This window comes from Uloborus diversus, chromosome 2 (genome assembly GCF_026930045.1).
Source record: "Uloborus diversus isolate 005 chromosome 2, Udiv.v.3.1, whole genome shotgun sequence".
NCBI classification, from domain to species: Eukaryota; Metazoa; Arthropoda; class Arachnida; order Araneae; family Uloboridae; genus Uloborus; species Uloborus diversus.
Genome location: NC_072732.1, coordinates 140258946 through 140282389, shown reverse-complemented (window position 1 = coordinate 140282389; position 23444 = coordinate 140258946). Strand labels below are relative to the sequence as shown.

The window sequence follows — 23444 nt, the reverse complement described above, 5'->3', positions numbered from 1 at the left end:
CACTAGGTCTGCAACTGGTGAAATACCAATATGCAGCCGAGCGACAGCAACAACTACCTTTTGAATGCAGAAGATCCATGCTTATGACGGATAGAACGTCCAACAGAAGCGAAGAGAACACGTTTTATTTGCGTTTCCCATGCCCTTAGTGGTTAGAGGCCATTCATTAATTACGTGAGGGTCCCGAGAGGGAGGGGGTTGGAAAAATCTTTACAAATCCTTACTTTGGGGGGGGGGGGGGGGGGTTCAAACCCATTCTTACGTAATATTTTCCAAATCGATATTTTACATTTGAAATCGCGCGATGTCAAGTGGTTTAACAGGGATTATATTTCATTTGCGTCTAGAAGGTAAAAATCGTATAGGATGAGCTGTTTTTTTTTTTTTTTTTTTTTTTTTTTTTTTTTACAAAGAATGAATTGTGTAAAATATATTAAAAGAATTGCACTGTATAATGCATGTTTTATATTTAATTAGTATTGCATCATATGCAAAAAAAAAAATGTCGAAAAAACATTCAGTCTAGATTTCAACTTTTTAGTAATTATATCTTTACACGAAAAGTTTAATTTACTAATAGTGAATTTAATTTCGATTCCAGTGACGTAAGATTCGTTATTTTTATTATTTTGAAAAACGAAATGGAATCTTACGTACGAATAGGGGAGAGGGGTTTGAAAAATCTTACGTATACGTACCTGGGGGGAGGGGAATCAAAAATTGCCAAAATCATCCTTACGTAATTAATAAATGGCCCCTTACTGGTTGATCCTTTGTTTTTGCTATTTAATCCGTTTTTCAACCATTCTCGTCATTTTTGTTGGATGTTCTTTCATACGTTATCTCGTGTCCTCATAATTTAAAAAGGTATTTCTTGTCACCCCCTGATTTATTAAAGGACCTCCTTGCTAGATCGCGCCATACACCCCTTCTATTTTTGTCAATAGTTGTACAAAAGCAAGTTTTACTTTCTGGATCCGTTCTCAGTTATCTTGTTTCTACGGTGCTGCCGCATTTGAAGTCCATGGGATTCATTTTACCTCAGAAACTCATAACTCTATATAACAAAAAAAGAACTTGAAGCGATAACACATAACCATCATAAAAGAGATAATAATTAAATCCACCAAACAGCCAATCAGAAGGAACTACACATATCTGCTTTTTAATCGTTTCCAAAAAAAAAAAAAAAATGAATAATAGCAATTGTAAAGTTAATTCTCACTAATGTTAACAAATGGATTTGAAAATTAGCAATCATAATCCATTCAAATAACCAATTAAAATCTTTCCTTTTTTTTTTGAGTTGAAAAGAAAACAGAGATGTCTGAAAAAACTAAAACATATGGCTGGGTAACGGTAAATGAGAACGTGATCGTTTGGCGTTATTGGTGATGAATAGTGGAGTTGGCAAATTATTTAAGCATTTTACTTTAAGTTTTAATGTAATAATTTAACGGCATGTTTGACATTTATTTGGTATATTACATTAAATTTTAATGAAACTATTAAGTATTTTTTACATACTAATTTATTTATTTCGCTAAAATTTTGCATTTTAATGCACCTGTTGGAATGGTTTTGACGCCCCGATTTTTGAAAATTCTCCGCGATCATCACGTCACCGTAACTCTATCCAAAATATCCTCACAGCACTGACATCGAAATAGTCCAAACTTGCGAAACCAAAATTCTGTTAATTCACAAGCTGAGTAATAGAATACTTTCCTATCCTATCCGATGAGCCATCCATCTCAAGAAAAGAAAGAGGGCTGTGATTAGAGTTGTTGCAAGTTTTGTCCCAGACGTGAAAATATTCCTTGGCATTTTTCAAAGATGTGAAATCCATTTTCGAGACGTGAAAAATGCGAAGACAGTAAAGACCATGACAGTGATCAATGCCACATTTCTTGCAAATGAAAAATTTTAATAATTGAGAATATTTATACTCTCCGCACCAGTGCTCTTAAAGTTGCTCCTTGGAGTCTTGACGTTCAAGAATCAAAATAGAAAGTCAGAAAACAATGAAAAACATAAGCACTACCAGGGCTTGATTAACGCATGGTCCTGCGGGTCCGTGAACCTGGGCACAACAATTTTAGGGGTGCCAAATTAGGGTAAATTTCTTTCCTTTTTTGAAAAGTATTACTTTGAAAATGTGCAGATTTTCTTATGAGAGGGACACCAAATTTCACCCCAGGACCAGGGCACCACCTTACCTTGATCGGGCCATGAGCACCAGTTAAGTTGTTTTTATGAACTGAGTGGTGTAGAAGAGTGAATATAAAATACGATAGTAAATAACATTAGTATTGCTAGATGTCGTCTGTTTATTAACAAGAATATAAACACATTACAGTCACCAAATATGATGGAATAATTTTGAGCAATGTGGTTTAGTTTTGTACCACTTTATATTTACTTCAAAAGAAATATCAGAGGACCCTATTTTGGACAAGCAAAAAGTTACAATATAAGTTTTGTACATTTTATTTAAAAAATAAAATGGCAGCTCTGTACACGAAGTTACTGTTTAGAAACTACTCTTGAATGCCAACTTGAAGCTGTTTAAATCTCTCACCAACATTGAATTTTTTATGATTTCAGCAGTCAAAAGTGTAAATTTTACTTAACCACAAACAACAACCCAAACAAATCAATTTATCTTATCTTTTCCCTGAAGTCGAATTCAAGGGCTGTGGATAAGTTAACAATACCAAATCAATCCCGGCGTCTTCCACTTTGTTGTCCAAGATTATCAATAAAAACTCACAGATCTGTAATCAACGATATGGTTTTTTGTTTAAATACAAGATCTTGATCTTCAATTTGGAAATGTGTTGAGCCGATTTAAGGCAAACTACTTCCTCACAAAAGAATGCATTGTGTCTGGGCGTTCAAATTTGCCCAAAACTTAATCAATACTCATCACTTTTTTTCCCTCACATTGTTCTCCTGATCCCATCTTCTAAAGTCAGTCTTTTTCAAGATATTGTTCTCGCGGCTCGGGTGGATCTTTCTGCTATATCGAGCTCGATACCGGTGATAAAGCGCTGGGGGGCTCTTTAACCTTAATGAACGAGGTAAAATGGGGGAGGTGAGGACAAGAACGAAGAAGAGAGAGAGAAAAAAAAAAGCGGTGACTCTGCGGCGAAGCAAACAATGGACTATGCAAATAGGTTCTTTCTTCTGAAGTTGGTTGCACAACTTGCGCACAAAGCATCTTTTCAGCACCGACTTCTAATGGGCTTGATAGAAGTTAATGCGTTGCTTTTCAAGAATCGCCGCTTCTTTCAAGTGCAAAATCGATTGCTTATAGATCCTTCGATTTTTGCAGAGATCTTTTTTATTTTATTTATTTATTTTTTACGAATAAATGAGCTGGAGGTAAATAAATTTCTGGAGCAAACTTGTATCATCTTTACGACGAAGAAGAAAAAAAAAGCAAGGCTTTTATTGAGCATAGAAGCGGATTAATCAGCTGAGTAGCCTGAGGCAAATTGATGATTCTGTAGTAGTAGTTTCAAAAAGGGCAATATCATCCCTAGGATGGGATGGAAAATCGAAGAAGGTAATTGAAAACTAAGTGGCAACTGGGGGACGATCAAGTAGAATAGATTACGACACAAAAATTAAACACAATGTTGTCATCAGCGATAGAAAGAAGTCATTGCAAGCGTTTTGGTCCAATAGGGATCTAATTCTAGAAACTTCATTAAGATGAACATTTTGAGTTCATGCAATGTGAAAATCTTAACAGTCGTATTAGAATAAAATCATTTTTCAAAAAATAATACTGGGATAAGTAAACCGCGTTTTTATTCTACAAAATTCTTATCTACACTTATAAATGTAAATATTAAACAAAAATCAAGTGTAAAGATTTTTAGTTTGAAGTACTGATTTCCTCGTTTACTGGAATCGCATCACAAAAATTACGCTGCCGTGGGCAGGTAAAGGCAGTAACTGCATTTATATATATATATATATATATATATATATATATATATATATATATATATATATATATATATATATATATATATATATATATATATATATTGTGATTTATTGTACTTTAGCTTTATGATACAAGCTTGCTTATTCGGCTTCCGATGGAGAAAAAAAACGCGAAAAAACCGTCTAATGGGGTGCTTTCCCTCAGTCAAAAGAACTACTTTTAGTCATTGAAATGGATAGAATGAGCAAAAAAAATTACATGGACCCAGAAAATAATTTCATTTTCCCAACAGTTTTTTTTTTTAAATTAATTTTTTAAGATGTTCGATTTTTCAAACAAGGCGTGGTCTTTATGACGTCACAAATGATGCATTTTGGCGCATCTTTCTACCACGGTTCCACGTTATGATAATCAAGCAGCGAATTAAAATTGCGCTGTATGCTTGCTATCAACCATAGCGTTGCCAATACACGTGAGTAAAAATGTGAGTTAAATATTTTGTTCTGTGAATGGCAACATTGAATGGCATTTCATCATTTGTGATGTCACACGACAGAAGTGTAAACAATGAAAGCGCAGAGATTTAAGTATTTTTTTAAAAAAATATTAAACTTAAATAAATTATTTTAAAAATAATCAGATCCTGTGTTTTTAAGCATGCTCTTTCAGAAAAAAATACTTTTAAAATTTTGGAAATGACCCAATTCAGACTTTCCCTTTGTTAGTATTGAATCCAAAACACGTTTCTTCAAATATCTCAAAAACATATTTCTGCAGATAACGCCGTTTACTTGCCAACGGAAGTATAATTAAAAATCTTTTAACACCAACAGCATAGCAACATTCAACTCCAAAATTACCTCGATCGTAATTCTCTTTTTCATTAAGATAATCTTAGCTCTAAACATGAGACCATGCGTTGTCCTTTAAATTCTTCATAATAATTAAAATTACTTTTTTTTTCATGAGGAAAGTATTAGGAAAGTTTAAAGAATGTTTGGAATTCTCTACTTTACACATTGTAAAAATAAAGAATAATGACATTTTAACAAATATTATACCCATTCGCATTTTTCTTTCGAGAACAAACATTAAACAGATGAACTCCTGTTTGCAATATATCGTCTGAGGGAATTTAAATTCCTTATAAATGGTATTTCAGAAAGTAAAGCCGGATTAGAGCCGTTGACTGCTACTGGAGCTGTAGTCATATTATCGTTTTTCAATGCTTTACCCTTCTTTCTTCATGAATATACAATGAAAGAAGACAGCCCTTGTCTAGCCCTTTTAAAATATCCGTCATCCACTTGCAATGTAATATATCTTCCTATCATATATATTTTTTAGACGCTGGTCTGCGAATATGCCCTCCAAATCCACCGCGCTTCAGGATTTTGCTGCTTATTTATTTTGGCTCGAAAGGACATAATTTGATGGGCTTTTCCTCCCCGGATTTTCTTGCCGTTCTGTAGAATTCTATTTTCAGGCCTAACTAATAGATAGTGGAGTGGGAAGAACTAATCGAATGCCGCTTTTTCATTCGCATAAAATCCGCTATAGAAAATGGCCGCACTGCTCTTTTGTGGGCTGCGTCGTAAGATCCAAGGAATGAAGTTTCATCTGAATTATTAAGTTTTATTTCCTGGAATTTCGTGTTTTAAAGGCATATTAATCTTTTTCCAATGACATTTCTGGATCTGGTTTCGCTCTTGACTATTTTTGGAATGAGAGCTATTTTATTTTCTGCTAATGCTATAGTTTGTGGTAACATCGAGATGGATCAGAATGCTAGCGTTATATTTCCCTGTAAAATTAGGTTGCACTGGGTTTCAATTTGTGTTTTACTATGTATACGTATTTATACGCTATAAATTACATCCTCCTATCTATTTTGAATAATAATAAATTTAGTTTTATATTGACAACTAGAAAACAAGGTTATGTCAGTTCCACACGAACGAGGGGCACAAAAAAAAAGGAATTAGAAGAGTTTTAGTTCTTATTTTAAACAATATCTATTTTGAAATGTAATCTATTATTTCAACTTACAACAATGAATTTAATTGTTGACAACTGCAGATCACGGTTATGTCAACTTTCACATGTACGGGTTATGTTACAAGCGCACTAATTAAAATTACAATAAATTAAAGTTTGAACAGTTTTAGTATATTCTTATTCATGTGTTATTTTCATTTAAAAAAAATTTGTAATAAACTTACGATGCAAACCTTTTTCAAAAATCCTTCACAATTAATTTTTTTTAACTAATTTAAAACAAATATTTAAGTGTTCAGAAAAGCTGTTTACAAAGTATGAATGCTAGATTTTGCTACCGTTCACTACTTGAATGTAATCTAACGAATCAGTTGGATAATATTGAGCCTTGTGTGGTGAAGCCACAGCAGTGAATAAAAAATATTGTAAAATAAGACATGAGTTAAGCAAGAGTTAAAAATGATTGTACTGAGATTTTTTTTTTTTTTTTTGAGCAATTCTTTTTGCTTATTGTTTTTACTTGACCGTTTCATGACGTCCGTCCTTTGATTTTATTTTTATATGCTTATAATGGAGGCGTCCATGTGCCTCGGAATCAATTATTTATATAAATGACCTTCTCGACTTTATACAATACTTTTTACGCGAAAACATTATCCAGCACAGAACGTCCAGCCCCTGGTATTCATTTGAATTTTGATGTTTAGAATTCAAATTATGGTTGAGATAAAAGCCATTAGTAGAAATAAGAAACCCAATGAGTAAGGGCATATCGTAATTCGTGATTGCGAAAAACATAATTTGGATTAAAAATCTTAAAATTCAAATTTTTTTTTTTTTTTTTTGCCTTTTTTTTAAAAAAAAGACAACTTTTAATGCCTAAAACAAACCTTGAAAAGGTTGAATTAAGGCAGTTTGACGAATTTACTATCTGAAGACTCCTCATTTCCATGCTATTTATACAAATGACAAAATTAAAGTGAACGCTTCTAATACCTTCTGATGTATTCTGCCACACCCATTTTAAGAACCTTATTGTTATTTCTTTGTAACACTTTAAACGCCCCAGACTTGAGTTTTCCATTGGCTAAAGTTGAGTTTTCAGTCGGTCTCTGTTATTTGATGACTATTTATTCGAACAAAATCAGCATTCAATTGAGTAAAGTGTTGTACATTGGGACACTGCTAATTTCTAAGAATCTAGTTTTAGCCACGTTTTCGTAATCTCTAATTGTAACCTTCACCACTAAATGATGCCATAGTAACAATCAGCATCAAATGAGTTAACTTGATAATTTTGTGAGAGAAAGAAAATTTCATGACTACAAAGTAAATATTTTCTTCATTTTTATTTCCTTTTCTGTCTTTGTATTTGTAAAACTAATCAACAGAGTTTTATTTTGTTATAATAGAGAAGTACATTAAATATTTTGGTTATGAGAAAATAATGATGGTGCATCTAGAGTGACCATCATTTTGGTTTTTCTTAAACCACGTGGTGATTGTACCTTGGGACATCCAAACATGTTGTACCTTAGGACACGTTCCAAGGTACAACATATGGATGTTTCTTAATAATTAAGATATGTTTAGGAACATGGAATAATGTTCTAATGTTATGTAGTGTTTTAAACACATTAAACATTAGATAATACTAATTCATTAATTCATCATTCATGATTTAATTCATCAACATGAAAAAAAAATTTTTTTGGTGCAAAATTGGTTTAAGTATATGGCTGTATTCTGAATAATAAAGAGTTTCCCGTGGTACAATAGGATGTTACTCCTTGGTACACAGTTTTCGAATTCTACACCTAAATGGCTGGCAATATTTTATTTTCAAACTGTCTGAATTTTTAAAAATATATTGCAGAGAAATATATTGAGATACTTTAATGTGACTTTTAAATGTTAAATTTGATTTAAATAATTGACGTTAAAAATTAAAGTATGAAAAGTGTCCCAAGGTACAACACTGTCCCCTAAATTTCGAAATAGTTTTCTTAAAACATAACCCTTTCTGGACGATGCCTCATAATCAGCACTTGCTCTATTTTCTTCGATTATTAATTTTTTTTGTGAATACATTTGGCGATTTTCATATAGAGCAAAATATTTTTAAAAAATCAAAATTATAAAGCTGTATCCACATTTTAAATTTTCTTCCAATTATCACGAAAATTGCTCAGTTAGGTCATGCGTTTTTTAATCTAAGATTTCAGCAAAAATAGTATACTTAAACTTGCGCTATGCCATAACAAATCAATAATAAAAGAAATTGAATCAGCCAACTTGTTTCAACTGTAAAATGCTCTTTTACCGCTTCCGTGGGTTTGGTCCACGTGTTTTTTACAGCATGAAAGAAGACAAAAAAGTGCGTCAAAAAGCTAATTAACGGAGCCGCAAAGATTTTTCATCAGTAACTCCTGTCCAGTCATTTTATCTTTAGGGCATACGTATTTTCTATAATGAAAAGTTCAAAGAAATTTAGTGTCATATAATGTCATTAAAACTATTACACAGCATCACTAAATGTATATTCTAAGAAAATATTCGAATGTAAAGGGTGGTTTTTTTTTTTAGTGGTATAGAACTTTAGGTTCAAATAAAACACCGTTAAATGATATGAATCGCCATGAATTTGGCTTTATTCGAAAGATATTCTTTGCCATTTTCATTTATAAATGGTTTCTGGCTGACTTCGGCTGGCTTGGAGAACGTCTAATCGGGAAGTCCAATTTTCTATCACTTTTTGAAGCAATGGGGGTCGTATGTGAGTGATATGTGGTGAATGTTCTTGTCCAAAGCTGTGGCTTATCGGTGTAGACCTGAGACTTCACTCGGTCACACAAAAAATAGTTCAGCGTAGTTAAATCGTATGGTCTCGCAGGCCAATTCACGGGTCCATTAAGCGAAATTATTCGTTCACCGAAAGTTTCTTTCAATAAATCAATTGTGACACGCGCTGTGTGGCGTGTTGCACCGTCCTGTTGTCTATTCATGATGAAATGGCAAACCAAACTAAACACAAAACAAGGATTTCAAGACAACTACCAAAATGGCGCACATATCAAACATTGTTCCCGACTTAAAGTTCTATACCTGTAAAAAAAAAACACCCTTTATTTGACTTCTTATCCTTGAAAGTAATTCAGTTGCTGAGTTTTAAAAATAATCCATTTGAAGAAAGTATTTGACAAAATATAAAAACTAAGAAACGACTTTTGTTTTCATCATAAATATACGAGCAAGGATTTTGAGATATTTTTTCCGCATGCCGGACTTTCGTTGCCACCAGAAATAAATAAGACTGAAAACTTACATCCATCTCTCATCCTCACATATTTGGAATGAAGAAAAATCAAGAAGAGACAAAGAAAACGAAAGCAAAACACCGCTCTGTCCGGATCTTTTTCGAAAGCAGATAAAGAAAATGTTTGAAGAGAAGTGAAGAGACGACATCTTTTTTCTTTCCGCTAAAGCCGCCAATCTCTATATTCGAGAAAGTTGACAGCTGCAATTGAGGTCGAATTGACCTACGCCGGTAAATAGAAATGTCCAACAACGGGATGACAAATTCTTAGCTTGTGACATGCTTCCAAATCCCTAATTTTCTCGACTCGAAAAAGGGCTCCGCTTTTGTTGTTTTGTTCCAAGAAGACCATATATCAGGTTAGCGCAAAGAAATGAAATTCTGTCTTAAAATATTGGCAGCTTGTTTTCGAATGTTGTCAGCTTACATCTCGATCTTCTGCTACAGATTTTTTTTCCCTGCTAGTTAGGATTAAACAAAAAAAAAATTAATTTGAATTCTGAAATTTTGAATTCAAAATATGTTTTTCGCAATCACGAACTGAGACAGGACCCTACTCATTGGATTTATTGTTTCTAGAGACGGCTCCTGTCCCCCCCCCCCCCCCCAAGCCTGCCTCTCCTCCTGGGCGGTTACGTGGGCATAGTCGTGTGTGTAAGTGTGTAGGCTTGTGTGTGTACGTAGACCTGTGTGTATGCACGTAGGCGTGTGTGAGTGTATGTGTGTGTGAAGCCGTGTGTGTGTATGTGTGTGAACGTGCGTGTGTGTAGGACATGGACGCCTCCGACCAGGAGAAGCGGATAGCTCAAAACCGGAGCAGCCGCGCCGCCAGCAGAGGACGGTGGGCGGTGGTGCTGCAGAGGCTTCTGATTCAAGTTGAAAAAGGCACGGACGCCAAAAACGGTCAAATGAGAACAATAAGCAATCGTGATTGCTCAAAAAAAAAAGTTAAAATTGATTTTTCTGCGAATTAATTTTTTTTTCCACAGTAGGTTATATTACTCAATTAATTTTAAATATTCACTAACACACTACACTACGAGAATCACCTAAATAGTATGCTCTCATTTTCATTATGATGATTTCTGGAGATGTAATTTCCTTCACCATTAAAATTAATTTTCATGAAGTTGAAAGTGAAACATATTTGCCACATTAAATAGAAAATCGCTTATTTATCTCGCCAATGTTTTTCTGTGTTTGCTTCAATGGAAAATTGGAAACTATTTTTGCCCCCTGGTAAACAATGACACATTACATTATTTATCCGAATACATATCTTTGTCCCATCGTTATATCCTTTCATTTATTCTAAATTTGTTCTGGATTTTAATATATTTTCTCCTTAAAAACGTTTTATTGTAAAACTGCTTCATGTGCAATAGCCATTTCAATAGTATGCTGGTATAATCAGGGCCCGATTTAGAAATTATAGGACATTATGCCGGGCGCACCTGCCCCCCCCCCCCCCCGTGAGCAGTTCATTTAGCGAAAGTGCTGTAGAATTACAACCGCACACCTTTTTTCTTATTGCAACAGGAGGCTATACGTAGCAAAAAATACTTGTTTTAAAGTTAAAAGCCACACTGCTATGCACTTTATAAATCGCTATTGGTATTACACACCGTAACAAATAAAGTAAAGCAATATTTTAGTACAAATTTCTATATAATTTCATTTTTGAGGGCCCGTGGAACTAAGGGTCCTCTAAGCCGGACTTCATGGGCTTATAAGTAAATCATACCCTTTGTATAATAATCATCATCGTAACGAAACATGAAGGAAATTATTAGTAGTTTTCAATAATGGTAAAACTTTTAAATAAAACTAAAATTCATATGTATAAAAACTTTCTATCATCTAAGGAGGGAGTATTCATAATGATATCTTAACTTCGCAATTATTTTTCAAAACATCTCATTTTCTGAATCTTTCTTGCAGCTACCCCGGCTGAAACAGAAGCAGATGTTGCCTTATATGTGGGTGTATTCGTTGCGGTGGCTGTCTTCGTGTTTGTCGTGATCGCTATGGTGATGCTTGTTCGCAGGATCAAGGGAAGGGACCCTTGCATGTACAGAGGAGCAGGAACAGGTAGGTGAAGGAATTGCACTTAAATTTCAAGTTCTCTTCAAAATCTGTACACATTCCCTATTGCACTGGAGAAGAAAATATGGTAGAACCTCATTGATCCGGCCTAATAGGGGATCCGGGTGGTCCGAACTAATGAAAGTACGGATTGGAGAAAATTACATACCTACTGTCCACAGTAAAAATTGTATTTTGAGTTGAAGGAGCGAGAAGCTAAGGGTGTCAAATTAACATTGGCTAAGTGCCAAAATTAAAAATTTGGAGATAAGTAGTACAAATGGTAGAAGAACCTCTCCGTCTCCCACTTTTTAGGTCAAGAGATTGTACTAGTAACCGTTGTAGGTGCTATTGTACCACATGATTTTGAAAAACCTCTCAATAAAAGAATTCCTAAGGGCTGAACTTTAAACGTGTTTTACTCGAATCTTTAAAACGTCCACTTATATCCCTTTCCTTCTCACTGCTTCAATTGAAGAGAATAAAATATGAAACAGCGTAAGAGAAAATTATAGAAATACACTATTGCGCTAAATCGCCTTTTATTTATATAGTATGTGCATGTAAATGGCCGTTTGGATTGAGAGAGAAGTCCGGTTTAATAGGGTCTGGATTGATGAGGGTTTACTGTACCTTAAAACAATAGTGCAGTTAGTGAATGTTCACAATTTTGTGCGATACCAAAAGAAGATGATATTTGAGCACAGCTTTCGTCTCGAAGCTGGAAACGTTTTTACTTTGGAAAGGCTCTTTAACAATCCCGAAAAACGTGTTGATGCAAAATAGTTTCTCAATTGAGCATCTTCGCGCTATCTCTTCATTCCCCCTCTCTCTCTCTCTGAAATTGAGTTCAATTCCTACTCCGTTGTCCTGGATTTCTATTGTTCTTGTTGTTAGTCTTCTTCTTGAATGGGGTCGTTTCCGAAATTTTAAAAGTATTTTCTTATGTCACATACGATCTGATCATTTTTAAATAATTTGACAAAGTTTAATATTTTTAACAATTGTTTTAAACGGTGTAATTCCGTTGTTTACGCTTCTGCACATGACATCCCAAATGATGAAATGCCATTCACTTTTGCCATTGGCAGAGCGCAACATTTAATTCGCATCTTTACTCACGTCTACTGGCAAAGATATGGTTGATAGCAAGCGTAGAGCGCAATATTTAATTCGCTTCTTAATTATCATAACGTGGAAAGACGCGGTATACAGATGCGCCAAAGTATATCATATGTGACGTCATAAAGACGACGCCTTATTTTCAAAAGCGGACATTTTAAAATATGAATTAAAAATTAAGTATTTGGGAAAATTAAAAGTTTTTTCTCGCTCCTTTTTTTTTTTTTTTTTTGCTTATTCTATGAATTGCAGTGACTAAAAGCAGTACTTTTGACTGAAGGAATGAAGATTTTTTTTATTAACACTAGAGAGAATAAACTCTATCAGTTGGAAAGGTGAATGCCACAGGTTTGAAGAGCTTTTAGGAAAATGCAACAGTAAAGAAACAAAAAAGTCCCAATGCATTGATATATTCAACAATTACTCATTTTCAAAATCAATAACCTCCTACAGTCCATCATTTTTTTATTTAAAGTCATTTTCAATGCTCTTGCATCCTGCAAATCAGGAGTATGTTCTCTCTGTAGCGGATGTGTTTTTATTTTATTAATATTTTTTTCATCCATATAAGAAAAAGGGGAATCCATACAACAGGTTACTGGCCTATAAATATATGGAACAATAAATGCAGAAGTGAAAAAAAATATATAATAAAACATGGTCGTCTTGACAAACAATGGATTTAGGCATTTCCGTAGATAGGGATATATATTTATACAGGAAAGGGGGGAAATGCATCTTGCGTAGCGTTTTTTAAAATAAAATGACGCTTGATAAAAGGAAACATTTATCAAAGGGACGATTCCGCTGTTGAAATTCAATAAATCTATCGGACACCAAAACCGATATTTGGGAGGAGAAATTAACTTTTTCTTTCGTCGGCGTACTTGAATTTAAAAAAAAAAATAGTTGTAGGGACGTTGAAGTGTCCCCCCCCCCCTCGTCAGCTTGAGGCTGTGCAGATCGTTTGGCTCAGTTTCGAGACGTTATGTTTAATTGTTGCTTTCTTTTAAAAAAAGTGCACTATTTGTCATTCGTTAAGTATGCTTAAAAAATAAGTATTTATGTTTACTGACGTATACAAATTAAACACTTCACCATACGGAACTCGCTCAAAAAAGGTTTTTACGTTCAGAATAAGTTGAAGATAAATATTATGTGAAAAGAATTTTATCTCCTCATCGTTGTAGTGGGGATTCTGTGCAGTTGAGGGAAAAAAGCATAGAAAAGAACTAGCTTTTTCCCCCTTTTACCACTGACGTTTTGCGTTTGTATAACACAGAAACTCGATTATTGAACAGACTTTTTTTTTTTTTAGTCTTTGTGATCAGCGTATTTCCTGTTATACTTTTTTCTCTACAAAAGGAATCAATCACATTAAATGTCTTCTAAGTCATCTTTCCGTTTGCTAATATTTTCTTTTCAAGTATGTTTGCCTTGCAGCATTTTTTAACCTGACGAGCGTTTAACTAGGGGAAAAAATGAAAGTTTAACAGGAAATTAAACTACGTTGTTGTCCTTATTATTATTTTTTTTATTAACTAAAATTTTCCTTTCCGTAAGAAGCGAACTAGTAAAGTCTTGGTTATTTTAATGAGCAAAAAAAAAAATATTTGTATTTTTATAAACTCAGTTTCTATGTAAAATGTTAAGATATATACCTTTTTCTTCTAATATTTCTAATAGTTTAAACTTAAATTTGATCAAGTCATTAAAAGTCTGTGAGTCTTGCTGAAAAACCAAAAGCCAGCTTTCATTTTTCAAAACTTCGATATCGTGGCGTAAAAGAGCGTAAGTATTGAAAGAAATGATGCAAATATAATATTTATTGAATTTCTATTTAAAATTAATGCAGATTGTAACAGGTACACAAAAACACAATTTACAATCACGGCTATTATTAACACATGTTGGAATTACAGAATATTTTATTCTGAAATTTCAGGCGTGGGTTCTGAAAATTTGCTCTGATGTTTAAAATATTGTTTTTTACTTTCTTTTACATAGTAAAGGAAGTATTGTATTCGCAAAAAAAATTTCACTCGAAAGTCGACCTTAATTTCCATTTCAAGAACGGTGTGTCCTAGAAAGTTGGAATTTGGTACGTAGACTCTTAGTGGGGTCTAGTTGTACACTTCTCTTTTTGGTTGCATTCGAACTTTCCAAAGGGGATCTTTTGCAACTTTTTGGGTGGAAATCATTGTTAATTTCAGTGCTAACTCAAGTGGTGGCAAACACTTGACGATATATCGCCAAGATTTTGGTCGCTAACTTGGCGACAAATTTGCCGGGTTTTTTTAAAATTTATTTATTTTGATTTCAATTCGGCCACTATTAGCAATATTTAGAAAGTCTCCCATTGAATCACATTAAAACTGCCAATATTGGAAAAATTTATCTGTATAAAACGTTTTCTTTGCTTCCGTTCGCAACAAACTTGGGGTGAAAATATTTAAAATGTTTCTTTGCTTACTCCAAGGCACTATTGTTATTAAATTAGCGTAAAAGGAAGTCATGCGATACATACATCAGCTCTTTTTTTTTTATATGAAGATAGTCACGTAGGGAGTCGAATTATTTTCCTATTTTTGTTTATCCTCCTTGTGCAAGATGTTGCAAAGACTTTCTTCTTGTTTGGATATTAAAAAGCAACATTGTTTCGGGATACAAGAAGGAAACTATTTCTAAATACTACTGAAAATAAGAAACTTGCAATCAGGGCCGCGCCGTCCCTATGTGCAAGGTCGTGCGGCGCACGACGGCGCCAGAGCCAAAAAGGCGCCGAGCTCTACGAATCAATGCTCCAAATGAGAGAAAAAATCCCCAACCAAAAAACTAAAATTGAACTATTCATTTTTCTATTAAAGTACCTGTAAAATTATACTGCTCATTAAAACAAACAATCCTTCTTGCTGCCTATCTATAAGGGGGAAAAAATGCCTTGTTGTGTCGGAATATGCTATTCAGAAGCGCAACCTATTACACTGAAAACACGTGATGCTAATTAAGAGCCATTGTCTGTAAGGATCAGGCAGGTTGTGATTGTTGGGATTTTTAATTTTTTTTATTTTCACATATGTTGTTCCTTATCATGAATGTAATGTAAATCCGAAATTTGAGCTTTGTCTGACTTACCGTTTTTGAGAAAACAATTTTTTTTTGTTTAGGGGGCGTGGCACATTTTTGCTGGTTTTTCAAATTTGCAGATTTTAATGTGCTTGTTGCTTGAAGCGCCCTTATAATGACATGGGTTTTTTAATTCCATATTACTATATGGTCTTGTTAGATACTGTTACAGCTGTCAAATCGGTGACACTACGAGGGCGACGCCCACAAACTCCGATTCAAAATGACCGAAAATGAATTTTTTTCTATGTTCAAGGCCAATTTTCTCAAAGCGCCTTCATGATGACACCAACATTTTTCGATCATTTTCTAGCCACACTTACATACATCAAAAACATGTATCAAAATCGGTGTCACTATAAGGGCGCCAGAAGATATTGGAACTTTTATTCGATAAATTTCACAAAAACACAAATATTTAAAATCTAACTACAACTGTCGCCCTCATAGCAGAGATCTGATACTAAATTTGGTTGATAAACGACATGTTTGTCTAACATTTGCACAAAAAAATCGGTGTCACTCCTATTATTTTTGGAAATATAATCGTTTGAAGTTAGTACGTTATGGCGTTTTTAAATATTTATTTATTTAATCTTTTCACCCCCAGATAGTTTTTTGAACATATTTAGTTTTAATTTAATACAAAAATGTGTATCTTTTAACATAATTAGCTTTGGGCAGTAAGAGCGTCTTTTTCTTGAATAGAAAATGCCCGTTTTGATATAGGTACAGGCGGATGTATTGTGCATAATATGTCTAGATTATCATACCAATACTCATCTTGTTTTTTCGGCGAAACAAATCTATTTATTCCAATTGTTCTTGACATACATTTGACCTCAACTTGCAAATGGATTTTATACGAAAGATGTATAGAGAGAAGCTCTTACAAACATCTTATATAAATGCTTCAAATTTTCAACTAATAAATACCCCTGCATTGCCAAAAGTTCAATTTAATGAAATTGGATGGGCCCTATCTTTACGAGCTCAGTTCAAGTTCACTTCAAAGCAGAAGGAGTATTTATAAGAACAATTTACGATTGGTGAAAATATTGGGAAAAAACAACATCCCTGTCAAGTTGCACACTAGATGAGAAATGCAGTTCGTAAAGGGGAAAAACTGTTCGTTGCTTCAGAGTATTGTACTATGAAACAAATCCTATCCCTTTTTTTTTTCGATGGAAGAAACAAAAAAATGAATGCATTCTCAATACATCAAATGAGAATATTGAAGAAAGCGAACATTCAGAATCTGAAACTGAATTTGAGGATAACGTAGACCAAAACGAAGAAAACATTAAGAATCAAATCAAACCAATTTCGGAAAGACGGTCATCTCTTATTGAAAACCGCTAATTTTGTAGCACTAAAGCATGGGAAAACATGGTATCCCAGAAAAATAGTACAAGTCGACCATTTGCAAGTTTAGGTCAAATGCATGTCAAGAACAATTGGAATAAATAAATTTGTTTGGCCGGAAAAACAAGACGAGTATTGGTATAATAGTCTAGACATGTTATGCACAATAGATCCACCTGGTACCTATATCAAAACGGGCATTTTCTATTTAAGAAAAAGACTCTCTTGCTACCCAAAGCTGTTTATGTTATAAGGTACACTTCTTTGTATTAAATAAAAAATAAATATGTTCAAAAAAAAATCTGGGTGTGAAAATATTAAATAAATAAATATAAAAAAAACGTCATAACGTATTAACTTGGAACGATTATATTTCAAAAATGATAGGAGTGACACCGATTTTTTTTGTGCAAATGTTAGACAAACATGTTGGTTATCAACCTAATGTAGTATCAGATATCTGCTATGAGGGCGACAGTTATAATTAGATTCTAAATATTTGTGTTTTTGTGAAATTTATTGAATAAAAGTTCCAATATCTTCTGGCGCCTTTATAGTGACACCGATTTTGATACATATTTTTGATGTATGTAAGTGTGGCTAGAAAATGATCTAAAAATGTTGGTGTCATCATGAAGGCGCTTTGAGAAAATTGGCCTTGAATATAGAAAAAAATTCATTTTCGGTCATTTTTAAACGGAGTTTGTGGGCGTCGCCCTCGTAGTGTCACCGATTTGACAGCTGTAACAGTATCTAACAAGACCATATAGTAATATGGAATTGAAAAATCCATGTCATTATAAGGGCGCTTCAAGCAACAAGTACATTAAAATCTGCAAATTTGAAAAACCGGCAAAAATGTGCCACGCCCCCCTAAACAAAAAAAATTGTTTTCTCAAAAACGGTGAGTCAGACAAAGCTCAAATTTCGGATTTACATTACATTTATGATAAGGAACAACATATGTGAAAATAAAAAAAATTAAAAATGTCAACAATCACAAATGCTTTAAACTGCCTGATTCTTACAGACAATGGCTCTTAATGCCATACATCGGCATTTTGCTTCATATGTGGAGCCATGAACGTTATTTCTTTATGTCTATAATTTCACTGGGTTGAGCATACGAAGCAGCGCAAAAAAATTTGCTATTCCCCATCCCCATTTTTGTTCTTGCGGTGAATATGTTATAATTCGTGCAATATGTCTTTTTGTGATTTTTAACTAGTCTTTGGTAATTTCACTGCATCATGTTATCATACATTAAAAAATACGGTAAGCACATTTGCATATTATTTACTTGTGAGTAAAATGCATTTTTTGTAGACAATAATTTAGATTAACTTTTAGTTCCGAAAAGTAACGACTTGACCATGATTACTCAATTCCTTCATCCCCTTTTTCTTTAACTATTAGTGCATTTAATTTAAGAAAGAGCTTTGGACAATGTGTTTGTTTTAGACATTAAATTAAATGCCTTTTTAACGACTTCGTAAGTTGGAAGTATTCGTTTTAACGGCAAGTTTCAGTATCAGATTTTAAAGCGGAATATACTCTGCAATATACACTCTGCAATATTATCCATTAATTCAGTAATATAATCAGTCACCTCCTGTTACGTGGCGCAACCAGAGTTGTCTAGAGGACACCCCTTTGGTTGCATCGCCCCGTGCCCCCTCCCCTTCAGAATGCTTAGTTAAATGTTTTTCAAAAGTATTTACTTCTAAAGGGGGGGGGGACGCGTTCAACAAAGTGATTTTAATAAGGAAAAAATAATGATGTTCGGTTAAAACTTTAATATCCACAAATTGGTCAGCTACTCCCCCTCCGTCCTATTTCTTTTCTTTTTTCTAGTTCGCCTGAAAATAAGAAATTTTTCAAAATGCTACTCTGCCGAATCCCCCCCCCCTCCCCACCTTCCGCTAAAAGCATTTAGGAGCATCTCAAATTTTGTTTTCAGATCTTCAATTTTACAAAATTTCAAGAAAGCTCCTGAATCCGAAACAACATCACTTGAAACTCCGTTCGAAAATCACTTAAATTGCGTTTTTAGAGCTTCAATTTCGAAAGAATGCCGGCCCTAATGTCACCAAATATGGTCTTACAATCACGTTTTTAAGACTTCATTTTCAGAAAATATTCGGGCAAAGGCCTCCGAACCTCCTTTCTTAAATATCATATTAAATTTTTCATAAGTCTTTTGAAAAACCTAAGTTAGAATAGCCTCTGAACCACTTCTCCTAATATCATAGAATATTGCTTAGGTTTTTAGGACTTTAATTTTGAAAAACAATTCAGGGGGGGGGAGCTCCAGAATTCCCTTCTTATAAAAATCTTCAAAGTGTCTTTAATTGCGTTTTTGTTCAATTTCGAAAAATTAGTGGGGAGAAAAGGGGAATTGATTTCTGTCTATTTTTCAAAAAAAAAAAAAAAAAAAAAAGCGATCAAGCGATCGGGTAATCTCAGAGTTCCATTCCTTATTCTAACGTCTATAGATATGAACTATACAATCATGTTTTAAGGTTTCAACTTCTATAAATTTCCGCAGATCACCTTGTACCCTTTCCCCCCCGTATAAAATTGCGTTTTTCAAACATTTTTGAGGGGAATCCCCGGACCCCTCTTATTAAAAGAGTTTTTTTTTTTTTTCAATTTGTGCCCCTAAACCTATTTTTTAGATGCGTCACTGCTCTTGTTGTCATGTTTTGACAGACATATAAAAGTTTTATTAATTTTTCATCACTTAGAGATTAGATAGATATTCAAAGTGGCTTTAACTTGGATATTAATATATTTTCTTCTTCCAAAACGTATTAGAATATCAGAGGAGCTGCTGAACTCAAAATAATTTCGAGATATGAAGTAAAAACGTACACCATATTGCGAAATTAAATATTCACACTTTTTCTTTGTATAAACTAAATGCCAAACGAATTTTTTCCGTTTTATATTTGTTTACAAAACCTCCCACCAGGTGTTAACTATATTTTCCTCGAACGCCAGAGCATAAAGGCGCTCAAAAGACATTTGCACGACGGCGCCGATCAGGCTTGGCGCGGCCCTGCTTGCAATTTCTTTTTTTCAGCTAGCGCATAGTGGTATGCATTCTAGCATGTTCTAGAAAATTGATGTATGCAGTATACCCATCAACAACGTTAATTGTACAATCCTTTGAATCCAAGATGAACAAGCTACAGTAATGCATAATTTGTTACGTAGAATTTTTATTTACTTATGCAAATCATTTATGGAATTTAGTACTTATCTTTTGTTTACCCTTACTTCTAATAGTTTTGCTGCGATTGTAGAAGCAGCACTTTTGAGAAGGCTACACACGCAGTTTCAACTGAACAGTTCAACTCAACAGTTTAAACTCGAGTAATGCGGGCATTTGAGTCTCAGTTCAACTCAACTGTGCAGTTAGAGACATATGAAATTTCACGTTTTGTAATTTAAAGGTTTAAATGATTGTTGCTTGTGTGGAGGTTCAACTGCATAGTCCGTAGTTCAGTTTGTAGTGAACTGTTCACACATGTACTGAACAGTTGAAATTGCATACTGTAGTTGCTTCTACAGTGTACACTTTCATTTGACAGTTTCAATTGTTCAATGAAATGTGTCAGTGTTGAAACTGTACGTATGTGGCAGGTTTAAGTGTATGATTTAGTTTTGACACATTTAGTATTTTGTAATCTGCACTAGAAAAACGTTTTTAAACAAAATGTTTCTCTTCTTGATAGCTGCTGATCAGGTTCTTGAAGTCGTTTCACAATTTTTTATAATAACAAACAGCAATTAGCAGAATAGGATAATTAAAACTAATAACGTTTCTTTCAAATTGGGGAACTTTTGTGCAACATGGATGAAAACTAACTTTCTCGTAAAAAGCTGCTAAAATTTCAGGAAAATATCTTCATACATTTAACCTGTTAAAATACTTGAACGTAGTATAAAAGTCCTTAATAAAGTTTGATTTCCTCAAAGCTTCTAAATGAATCGTTTGAGAAACGAAAGTTACAGTTGCAAGATTAGTAAAAGGATTCCAGCAGACATTCATTTGCAAGTCAAATTCATTCCTTACGCTGGAAATAGTGGAATCAGAATATCGTTTGTCCCCAAACGAATTTTATGGGTTGGAGAGGAAAAAAGGGTTGTGGGAAGATATCTCTGGAAGCGTTTTGGACAGGAAGACGAATAGCCTCCATCACCATAAGTAATCTTGAGTGAACGAAGCCATTCTTTGATCAGCCCCAGAAGAACGAATAGGAATGAATTCGGAAAGTGAGCCTTGTTGATAAAATTCCTGAAAGACCAGATCGAAATGAAATCGGATTCGAGCTGAGTTCTATTTTGTTCGATGGAATGCGTGATCTGTTTGACGGTCTTCTCTTATCCTGCTCTGGAAAGGCAAACTGCAGTATCTTCAAATCTTTCATTTTTCATTTATTTTTTGCGTTTTCATCATCTATTTTATTTAAGCTTTATTGTACAGTAAAACCCCTCCGAACGGACATCCCTCTTATGCGGACAATTTTTAATTCCCCAGTCCCAATGCAAATAACATTATTAAACCCCTGTCCTGCGGATACCTCTCTATTGCAGACAAAAAAATTTGTCCCGTTAGTGTCCGCATTGGAGGGATTTTACTGTACAAACTTGCGTATTCGGTTTCGATTGAAATTCGGTCGTGAAAAGAGCATCTAATTTCAACATTTTACTGGTGTTTGTGAGGGATCTAACTGGCTTTTCTTCTCAAAATCTCTCAATATCTCAAAACCTTCTCGCAAAAACTCATTTTTGTCTTCCATTTACCTACTCACTGTAGTATTTATGTATTAACAAATAAATACCTTTGTGCTGAGAATTAAAGTAATCGGTTATCCAACGTTTTGAAGCACAAAAAAATGCAAATTACTGCAGGCACGTGTTTCGGTGTTACAAGGAACACCTTCATCCAGATGCTCACACTTCTTTACATTGAAAAAGATGTCCTTGTAACACCGAAACACGTGTCTGCTGGAATTTGCATTTTTTTGTGCTTCAAAACGTTGGATAACTGACTATTTTTATTCATGTATTGTAACAGTCAAGGGAAGAAAAATTCGTGTTAACATTTTCTTGCATAAATCCTGAAAGACAATGCTAATGAATACCACCAAATGAGTTTTGACACAGTAAAAAAACGTACGCCATTATTTCTCCGTTCAAAAAAAAAAAAAAAACGGTTGTCTGCAGAGGCGCAGTCAAATTATTTTAGGATGGCAAGCTGAGAGCAATCCTTTTACGTATATTCTATGAGCATTCTATCATTGGCAACTTAGTTCAAGATCAAGAGGTTCACCTTAAAATCTCCCTCTGTTTGCACTCATTATTTTTTTAGAGCATCATTAACTTTTTTTGATGAATAGTAAGAATATATCAAAATATTTAACAGCCTCTTAATCAGTTTCAAAAACTTTTGTTCTTGATTTAAGTTTATACAGCTTATTTGAAAACTAATTGTTGTAATACTTCTTTATTTTGCGTGTCATTGCCTCTCCTGTTCAACAACATGTGAGAATTTTATTGCGTTTTTATACATTATTTTCATTTTCAGATCATTTTTCTGTTTGTTGCTTACTTGCACAGCTTATGATGCTAAAATGTCATTTCCTATAAAAAACCAAAATTTTAAACGCGTCTTGTAAAAACCAGTTTTGAACTCGACAAAATCCTAACCCTTCCCCTAAGCTATTTGTTGTCATTATTATTTCCGAGAGACTCATTCGTAAAACGGATAAAATAAGAACTGAAGTGAAAGCAATAGGCATTTCTCGTGATGTTCGATGAAAAATCGCATCCGATGCACTGCATTAGTTCCTCAGTAGTAGTCGGTGGTCCATCGAGTTTGCGATAATGCATCCGCTATTCCTCTCCGAATCCCGAGAACTTTTTCCTCTCCTTCTTATCCATTCACTGTTGGCTCGTATTTCACATTGATGACCCTCGCAAAGAAAGGGCCCCGACCAGAATAGCTTCCTTTCTGCATAATGTTGATGAGAAATTTTTGTGCAGTCTGATGGGGGTATCGTCCCGCTTTTTGGCAAATTTCATCAAGCTGTCGTTATTTGGTGGTCGTATTTCTGGAATGTTGATGATTCCGTTTAGTGAAAAACTCGAGAATTTATCAAAAATTCTACAATTTAAAAAAAATACGTTAAAACTGCCTCATTTTTTGAAAAAAAAAACGAATTTGTTTCTGTAAAATTAAAGGTTTTTCAAGCAAGGGTTGCATTGCAGTTTTTAAACATTATTGTTTAATATATGATTTTTTTTTTTTTAATTTTCTTTTTTTTCTTCTTCTCGAACTCTTGCATTCTATAATACAATCACTCAATCTTCAGTAAGTTACCCCCCTAAAGCCAGGACTAAGGCAGAAATACACGACATACACCGCCAACTCAGTCATTCCATCGGAGGATTGCAGTTTCG

General features: G+C 34.0%; 1 protein-coding gene across 1 annotated transcript in view; it reads left to right on the top strand.

Annotated features, from left to right (window-relative positions):
• Nucleotides 1-23444, top strand: part of LOC129217375 (netrin receptor UNC5B-like) — a 408265-nt gene that overhangs the window by 342353 nt on the left and 42468 nt on the right. Inside the window, 1 exon segment of the mRNA XM_054851665.1 lies at nt 11217-11366. Coding sequence (XP_054707640.1) covers nt 11217-11366 — 150 coding nt within the window.